At 51.4% G+C, this 9993-nt stretch overlaps 1 protein-coding gene across 1 annotated transcript in view; it reads left to right on the forward strand.

The window, feature by feature from the left end:
- Positions 1-9574, forward strand: part of ptk2ab (protein tyrosine kinase 2ab) — a 51094-nt gene extending 41520 nt beyond the window's left edge. The window contains 6 exon segments of the mRNA XM_084443762.1: positions 1648-1710; positions 4357-4396; positions 5593-5696; positions 7673-7828; positions 8175-8255; positions 8536-9574. Coding sequence (XP_084299888.1) covers positions 1648-1710; positions 4357-4396; positions 5593-5696; positions 7673-7828; positions 8175-8255; positions 8536-8754 — 663 coding nt within the window. The 3' untranslated portion in view covers positions 8755-9574.
- The last annotated feature ends 419 nt before the right edge of the window (positions 9575-9993 follow it).

A 9993-nucleotide genomic window follows, 5' to 3' on the forward strand; every position in this document is an offset into this window, starting at 1 on the left:
GGAAAGGGAGAGAGTGGAAATACTTTGTTTTTCTTTCATATTTTGCAGCTTTTCCTTTGGCAGAGCTGTCTACGGGCTTCTTTCAGTTGTGTTTTTTTTTATGTTTGTGTGTGTGTGTGTGTGTGTGTGTGTGTGTGTGTGTGTGTGTGTGTGTGTGTGTGTGTGTGTGTGTGTGTGTGTGTGTGTGTGTGTGACCCAGGTGTGGCTAGAGTGAATTCCTGGCTAATGATAGGTTTGTGTCTCTCTATGAACCATGAAGTATGGTAAACTCGCTCTGACCCACAGCCGGTGAAAAGCCAAATGATCTTTGCTGGAAAGCTGAGTAGGCTGAGTGCATGTTTTTATCCCACCCCGGACGCCCGTACACACTTCCACCCAGGGGGAGGGGCCGCCAAGAAGGGAGGAGAGAGAATCCGAGGGAGGGAGAGATGGAGAGAGGGAGTAGGAGGGAGGGGAGAGGGATAGGCAGATGAAAAGATAGGCAGCTAGCTGGTGTTCTCTCTCTCTCCCTCTCTCTCTCTCTCTCTCTCTGCGTGTGAGTCAGTCAGGCAGGCAGATATAAGCGTTTCTCAGACAGGAAGTGTGGAGTTGTAGCCCGTCATCCCGTTGATGGACCTGCTCGCCGCCCTCTCCAGCTTCATGCCCACAGACACACACAGGCAGAGACAGAGACAGAGACCCAGGGAACAGAGACCAGCCCCGAGGATGCAGGTCTTCAAGTCCTGTCTGGGAAGACTGGTACGGGAGGGTGGGAGGGGCGGTCGGCATGGGGGAGAGGTGTGTGTGCGGTATGTGGACGTAGGAGTCGGTGGGTGTGGGTGTGTGTACGGTGTGTTGGGGGGGGGCGGCGGGGGGTGTTTGACGGCAAATAGTTCCGCAGGCACGGATTGGTCGGCGTGGCGACCGCAGGGCTGTAGGTGCGAGAAGTTTGCTGACGGAGCAGAACTGGGACTCCGAAATACTATGTCTCATTGTTCCTTTTTACGAGAAACAAGAGTTTTTACGCGCGGTACCCGGGGTTTTACGGCGTTGTGCGAATTCCCACACGGTGGATATGCGGTACGGTGCCCTGTAGGTGCCAAGGTGTGATGTGTGTATGGCGAGGGTCGGCTGGACTGGCTGGCGTTAGAATGCTGATCAGATGATTTCACTTTCAGGTGTCAGTGCTTGTTGTTTGACTGCAGGCTGTTTTGTTGGCATGGAATTGGTGAGATCAGAGCCAACATCCACCATGATATTCAAAGTACTCTGCTCTGGAATTATTGATATTAAAGAGATATAGTCAGTTTACGTAAACGATGCAAATACGGATATGTCCTGCTTTTTGGGCGTTTTCCCTCGACTGTAGGTGGAGTTTGACTTTGCACGTTACTCTGCATTAGCAACAGGACCTCTGTTTTTAAAGGTAGTCAGAGAGGTATTTGTGAATGGAAATGTGTTGATTGTTTTTAAAAGATTCAGTTAATGAATTGATCTCTTGAGATGTCGAAGTATCTGACCAGCAGTTTTCTCTCTCTCTTTTTATCCTGTCTCTACCCTTTTGTCTTCCTCTGTCTCTCCCTGTCTCTCTCTCTCTCTCTCTCTCTCTCAATCTCTCTCTCTCTGTCTCTTTCTCTCTCTCTTTCTCTCTCTCCTCTCCCTCTCCAGAAGCCGGAGTCGAGGAACTCCAGAGGAAGCTTGGAGCGGGAGGATTGTTCTCTCCAAGGAACAGTGAGTCTCCCCGTCTCTTACTCTCTTGTCTCTTACTCCTCGTCCAACCTGGACGTCTCCAGACTCTGGACTTACAGTCGGAGGTCTCCTCCCTCGCCCCTCCCCCTAGCTCTCTCTCTTTCCGTGCTCCTCACGGTCTGTCACTCAAGCAGGATAGAGGATAGCGTTTCTTCTCAGAGAAGGCTTACTGTAGGAGATGGTGTAGTAATCGCTTCTTTTTACGTCTCTGTGTGTCTCGGCTTGTTGTGACACCCCGTAATGCCTGGCGCCAGGGGAGGCGTTGGGTTACAGTGTTCAGTTTCAAATGTTAAGCGTGTGAGTTTTTTGGTTTTTCCACATTTTATGCTCGCCGTCGAGTATAAGAACAATCCTAGGTCACCTGTCCACTAGGCAGATGAGTGTGAGTGAGCCGGGAGTTTGTTACTGTATAAACAGTGTTGGGTTGATTCAGCCGTCTGCGTGTTTAACTAAGCGCCCAGGGGACTGCTTCTGTACAGGATGTGACCTGGACCATGGAGGGTCAGAGGTCAGGGGGTCAACAGATTCACACACACGTCATCCGGGGACCCGTTGGATCCTGATAACAGCATGGCAGGGAAGAGGGAGATGGAGAGATTTGCTCCGGGCGTTTTCACTGGTGGAACACACTTAGTTCAGGATGATCCCGTAGCACCGAGACACCGACATCTGAACACTAGCTGTCTGGCTAATAGCACCGAGACACCAACATCTGAGCACTAGCTGTCTGGCTAATAGCACCGAGACACCAACATCTGAGCACTAGCTGTCTGGCTAATAGCACCGAGACACCAACATCTGAACACTAGCTGGCTGGCTAATAGCACCGAGACACCAACATCTGAACACTAGCTGGCTGGCTAATAGCACCGAGACACCAACATCTGAACACTAGCTGTCTGGCTAATAGCACCGAGACACCAACATCTGAACACTAGCTGTCTGGCTAATAGCACCGAGACACCAACATCTGAACACTAGCTGGCTGGCTAAAAGCACTGAGACACCAACATCTGAACACTAGCTGGCTGGCTAATAGCACCCAGACACCAACATCTGAACACTAGCTGGCTGGCTAATAGCACCCAGACACCAACATCTGAACACTAGCTGTCTGGCTAATAGCACCGAGACACCAACATCTGAACACTAGCTGGCTGGCTAATAGCACCCAGACACCAACATCTCAACACTAGCTGGCTGGCTAATAGCACCGAGACACCAACATCTGAACACTAGCTGGCTGGCTAATAGCACCCAGACACCAACATCTGAACACTAGCTGGCTGGCTAATAGCACCCAGACACCAACATCTGAACACTAGCTGGCTGGCTAATAGCACCCAGACACCAACATCTGAACACTAGCTGGCTGGCTAATAGCACCGAGACACCAACATCTGAACACTAGCGGTCTGGCTAATAGCACCGAGACACCAACATCTGAACACTAGCTGGCTGGCTAATAACAGCATATTTACAGTAATGTTCATCAGTGTGCTCAGTCTAAACTCCATTTAAACAAGCAAAGACGAGCCAAATAAACGGGTACTGGTGTCAAAGGAACGTTAGTCTGAGTCTGATCTCTCTGGTTAGATCAGACTCATATCTCTGGTTAGATGAGACTCATATCTGTCTGGTTAGATGAGACCAGCCCAGCCCAGCCCAGTCCAGTCCAGTCCAGTCCAGTCCAGTCCAGTCCAGTCCAGTCCAGTCCAGTCCAGTCCAGTCCAGTCCAGCCCAGCCCAGCCCAGCCCAGCCCAGCCCAGCCCAGCCCAGCCCAGTCCAGCCTACCAACACCAGCCACATTAAAGCTGCTGTCATACCAGCTACTCCAATTTACTGGGCAATTAGCAGAACCCAAACTGGAGTTCCAGAGCTAGACAAGTGTAGGTAGCTGTGTCGTAATTATATGCAAGGAAAACACATAGCTTAGTATGCTTGGTGTGAAAGTTGGGAGTTGACCTGAGTTAAACCAAGTGGAGAGTGAAATGGAGGGTAACTAACACTGTAGCTCTGAAAACAGCAGAGTTGTCAAACATAAATATTTTGAATGTGTTATTGTATGCTGTGTGTCCTCCCCCTTTTTTGTTGTGGTCTTGTCAAATTTGTGTGTGTGTGTTTGTGTGTGTTTTATAATTATGTATTATTTGTTAGCGCGATTTTGGCCTCTGCGATATTGCGAAAGGCCACAATTAATGCTTTCGCGTTAATCAACGCCTGCTGCATTAAAAATCACAAATTCCTACCTCAAGTTGTTCATGGTGAGAGTAATTATGAATAGATTTGAATGCTAATTTTAGCACAAAATTCTGTGTCAAGTGGACCTTGAAGCACAGATACTGGCACCAGCCCATTTAACAATTACAGTATTAGGCAAAATAATCACAGTTATACATTTTCGTCATACTAGTGCAGCTGTGTGTGTGTGTGTGTGTGTGTGTGTGTGTGTGTGTGTGTGTGCGCGTGCATGCGCTCATCTAAGTATTTTGGGTGTCGGTGTGGACGGACCGCAACAACGCAGAAAGCAATGGGGACATGCGACAAAATTAGAACACTGGAAATAACATGGTGGGATCCTCGTCTGTTTCTAACCACTTGTGTGTTTGTGTGTGTTTGTTTGTGCAGACAGGAAACCAGCACATCTACCAGCCTGTTGGCAAACCAGGTACTGCCCCCGCCCGCCCGCATGCACGCCCATGTGACGCTGAGGTAGTAATTACGGACTCTAAACTCTGGGATTGTGTTCAGTGCTCACTCTCCCTTGTGGTTCAAGCCTGGTTAGACTCTGGGTTAGACTCTGGGTTAGACTCTGGGGGAACGGGGTTAGACTCTAGGGGAACGGGGTGAGACTCTAGGGGAACGGGGTGAGACTCTGGGGGAACGGGGTTAGACTCTGGGGGAACGGGGTCAGACTCTGGGGGAACGGGGTTAGACTCTGGGGGAACGTGGTTAGACTCTGGGGGAACGGGGTTAGACTCTGGGGGAACGGGGTTAGACTCTGGGGGAACGGGGTTAGACTCTGGGGGAACGGGGTTAGACTCTGGGGGAACAGGGTTAGACTCTGGGGGAACGGGGTTAGACTCTGGGGGAACGGGGTTAGACTCTGGGGGAACGGGGTCAGACTCTGGGGGAACGGGGTTAGACTCTGGGGGAACGGGGTGAGACTCTGGGGGAACGGGGTGAGACTCTGGGTTAGACTCTGGGGGAACGGGGTCAGACTCTGGGGGAACGTGGTTAGACTCTGGGTTAGACTCTGGGGGAACGGGGTCAGACTCTGGGGGAACGGGGTTAGACTCTGGGGGAACGGGTTTAGACTCTGGGGGAACGGGGTCAGACTCTGGGGGAACGGGACACAGGCCTCGCTCAAATACCATCTTCAAAAATACACTATTGACTGATTTAGTCTACCCAGTACAAATTAAACCAATGGATCGGTCCTGAAGTCCAAATCAAATGCACCCTGCTCTGCTGTGAGCCTCCCCTGCCCCCACCCACCCTCACCCGGCTGGACCCCCACACACAGCATCATCGACCCTGTCTCACCGGGACTCACGGCCCTCTGCTGGGGTCCTTGTAGTCTCTGCTGGGGTCCTTGTAGTCTCTGCTGGGGTCCTTGTAGTCTCTGCTGGGGTCCTTGTAGTCTCTGCTGGGGTCCTTGTAGTCTCTGCTGGGGTCCTTGTAGTCTCTGCTGCCGCCATTGTACCAGAGCTGCCCCTGTGAGCATGTGATGAGAGTAACGGTTTTATCATGCTGACATGCACCCTCCTCCCTGTAGGAAACGCTGTGTTGGTTTTCTCTGTGTGTGTGTTGTGAAGTCTAGCGTATGTATAACAGTGCTGTGTCTGTCCTGGCTCCCTCCAGAACATGTAGCCCCCCCTAAGAAGCCCCCCCGACCAGGGGCCCCCAGCCACCTGGGCAATCTGGCCTGTCTCAACCCTGTGGACAGCTATAACGAGGGGGTCAAGGTACACATGCGCACACACACACACACACACACACACACACACACACTCACATGCGCACACACACTCTGTCACACACTCATTTGCACACATTGCATACACACATACACGCGCTGACACACAGACATTGCACACCTACCGTACCTGAATCTCTACATTCATACACCCAGAACTAAAACATGTTTCAAATGTCTTAGAACTATTTTGTCCGGTTATATTGCATGTGTATTGTATTCAATGTGAACTCAAAACACAACAGAAATGTTCACTTGCACTTCAATTGCATCCAAAACACCACTAACTGTCTTTGCTGCTAGAATGTGTCATAGGATCTGGCTGTTATAGTGTTTTTACTGTCTTACTGTATTTCAACCACTTACTGTACTTTCACGCTCAGAAAACAGGGTAGGAAGAATCAAAACAAACCTCACTGTCTATCTCCTTGTACTGCAAACAGGACGAGCCTAGAGCAGCTTCACACCGTCCCTATGAAATCACACACACACACACACACAAACACACACATACACACACACACACACACACACACACACACACACACACACACACACACACACACAGCCCGGTCCCTGGTCTAGGTTTTGCTACAGTAGACCTCAGCTAAAGCACTCCCAGCTGTTAGCCCGCCCCCACCTCTACTTTAAGCCCTCCTGAACACACCTCCAGGCCTGCGATGGAAACACCACGCCTCGTCAACAGCTCCCGGGGAATATCGCCGTTCTGCTGCGGTTCTCTGTCTCTGGGACCCGGGGGACAGTGTCCTGCTGTAGGAGCAGTGGTTCTCTGTCTCTGGGACCTGGGGGACAGTGTCCTGCTGTAGGAGCAGTGGTTCTCTGTCTCTGGGACCCGGGGGACAGTGTCCTGCTGTAGGAGCAGTGGTTCTCTGTCTCTGGGACCGGGGGACAGTGTCCTGCTGTAGGAGCAGTGGTTCTCTGTCTCTGGGACCCGGGGGACAGTGTCCTGCTGCAGGAGCAGTGGTTCTCTGTCTCTGGGACCTGGGGACAGTGTCCTGCTGGCGGGCGTTGGGTAGAGCGCAGCCCGGATGAGCTGGTGTGTAGAGGCGGAGACGAGCTTCAAGCACGCTAACATGGCCGCCAGCCCAGTACCAGCACTAGAATGGCACTACATGTGACCTGATAAACCTATCTTAGCGTGCGTCTGTGCATGTGCGTCGTATTATAGCAAGCAACACCAGAGCGGCATCTTTCCTGTGGTGAAAATGAGTCTCGGCGTGCGTTTTTACAAACTAGGATCTTGCCGTCTGGCGTTGATGCATGTGTTTGTGTGACGCTTGTGGCATTAATCGTCTCTCTTCTCTCTGCCTCCCTCTCTCTCTCTCTCTCTCTCTCTCTCTCTTCCTCTGTGCTCCTCCCACTCTCTGCCTTGTTGTCGTATAGCCCTGGAGGGTAAGGACACTCTGTGTGTGTGCGTTTGTGTGTGTGTGTGTGTGTGTGTGTGAGCGTGGTGTGCTTCTGTGTTAGCGGTCATGTGCGCACTCATACGTCTGCGTGTGTCTGTGTAGTCGCAACGATGTGAGCCGACACTGTTACATCAAACCACCGTTGTCTTGTGTTGACAGCCCAGCGTCCTGTACTAACCCATAGAGAGCCCATAGGAGTCCGACCTCCTGCTTCCTCGTGATCCTAGCCGTGTCTGTGTGACCGCATCATGCATACATGTCCTTGTCTGTCCTGCGTTCCTGTAATCTCACACAGCCACTCGATCCCTTAAACTAACACACCGACTTCCCAGAATGGAATCTGACTCCATAGCTGTTTGTTTTCAATTCCACTGTCGAGATTTAACTAGCATCACTCACTGTCAATCTCTGAAGTGTACTCCTACTGCCATCTACTGGTGAGAGTAGAGAAGTACCACTTGATTTTTTTCGGCGTGTGGTTTTTGTAATGCTCGCTGTCGACGCGCCGTCTCACCGCGCTCTCCTCCCATTGGTCTAGCTTCAGCCCCAGGAGATCAGCCCGCCCCCCACGGCAAACCTGGACCGCTCCAACGACAAGGTGTATGAAAACGTGACGGGATTGGTCAAAGCCGTCATCGAGATGTCCAGTAAGATTCAGCCGGCGCCCCCGGAGGAGTACGTCCCCATGGTGAAGGTAGGAGACCCGCGGTTCCCCTCCCAGCTCAGCAGCGTGAGATGAAGCCCTGAGGGACGTCTAATGATAATAACACATTCTTCTATGGCCTTATGGGTACCCAGACCCACAAACCCTGAGACTGAAGCAGAATTTTACCAGGCAGACAGAATTTTCCCTTGTAGCTACTGTAGCGCGTAGCAGGCTCATAACGCAGAATTTACATACTGCCGTGTTGTTGGTGGCGTTAATCCCTTACCACAACCCAGCTATAGTGTGTTATAGTACTTCATATAGTGTGTGTGTGTGTGTGTGTGTGTGTGTGTGTGTGTGTGTGTGTGTGTGTGTGTGTGTGTGTGTGTTACAGGATGTGGGTCTGGCTCTGAGGACGTTACTGGCCACCGTGGACGAGACCATCCCTCAGCTCCCGGCCAGCACTCACAGAGAGGTAGCGCCCACAAGTGGCCAAAGCATTCCACTTCTCTCACACTGCTTACACTGTATGTCCATATGTACTGTACAGCTGTCACCACTATCAGCCATCATTACTATCTACAGATAACAGCCGGCGGATTGACGTCAATCTCAATTTAATCTGTCAATTAATCTTGATCTAATCTAATAAACTGTCTAATTGAAGTCTTGCGGAAGCGTTCTTCCATCTCGATCCGAATCGTACGCCATATTTGCGTTGGCGCGTTCTAACTCCCCCCTCCGTGTCCCGACAGATCGAGATGGCCCAGAAGCTGTTGAACTCTGACCTGGCGGAGCTCATCAACAAGATGAAGCTGGCGCAGCAGTACGTGATGACCTCGCTGCAGCAGGACTACAAGAAGCAGATGCTGACCGCCGCCCACGCGCTGGCCGTGGACGCCAAGAACCTGCTGGACGTCATCGACCAATCCCGCCTCAAGATGATGGGCCAGGGGCGGGGCCCCGCGCACTAGCTCCGGGGGGTGGAGCTGCCCCCCACTCCCCCTTCCCCTAGGAGCTGATCTGGGATTAGCAGACCTGGTCCTGGGATCTAACCCCCAACTATGGACAAGGAGAGAGGAGGAACTGGACCAGGGTTAGCCACTAGGGGGCAGCTTCACTCTGCTTGGACCAGCTGGTGCACAGGGAGAGGGAGGAGGAGGAGGAGGAGGAGGAGGGAGGACGGGTGAAAGGAAAGGGAGTGGATACTGGTCAGTGAAACTGGACCGCGGTCATGGAGGGAGACTGGCGCTGACCAAGCCCTGCGCCCCCCCACCTGCAAGACAGACACCTACCCCCCCCCCCCCCACACACACACACACACACCCACCACCAACACTACCACCACCAACGCTCCCTCCCTCCCTCCCTCCCTTCCCAACCCAGACTGCTTTTTCTAGACTCTGAGACTGTGAAGAAAAGGGTCAGCTGTTCTCAACCGCCCGCCCCAAGACTGTGTGAGGTCACTCTACTCCGTACAGTCCCGAGTCAGAGTCCGGTGTCACACGGTAGAAGTGTCCCCGGGGGGACGAGCAGCAGGACAGGTCAGGAGATATGGACTACAGAACTGGAACCTCCGGGCTTTAGCTGAGACAGGACTCTGAACTCTGAACACACTACAGCGAACAGCCAACATGTCTGTTTCATTGTTGATAAACACTTATGTACTGGACACACACACACACACACGGAGGAGCACAGATATACTGGTATATAGAAGATACTGTATACTGGTCTACACTGGTATATATTTTGTTGCTCAGTCGGCAATCTTGTTGAATAGATGAAAATGAAATAAAACAAGAAAGAGTAAAGCCAGGTAACTTCTCTCTTCTACTGCACCTACAGGGCCTGGAGATGTCTTTGTGTTCAAAACCACCAGCTAGCAGCTGGTTGGAACTGTCTTCACCTGACACCACACACATCAGACCGTGATCGCAATAATGGGAAAATAACTGGTTTAAATGTGTTTTATCATTCATGACTATCACATTCATATTGAAACTTGGTTATTGTAGCCAGTCAAGCTACATTTCCAAATGCAAGTATATCAATGCATATTGTAGCAATCAGTAAGTTTACCCAATTACATATTAACTAACCAGGCCAGGTCAAGCCTGGCTTATGTGCCTGGCTGGCTTGTTTCTGTTCAGGACTGGTAGGACGGAAGCTAGTCATGCCACTGAAATAGCTGTGAATTGAAATGACATGAA

This window comes from Borostomias antarcticus (genome assembly GCF_949987555.1).
Source record: "Borostomias antarcticus genome assembly, chromosome: 10".
Classification (NCBI taxonomy): Eukaryota; Metazoa; Chordata; class Actinopteri; order Stomiiformes; family Stomiidae; genus Borostomias; species Borostomias antarcticus.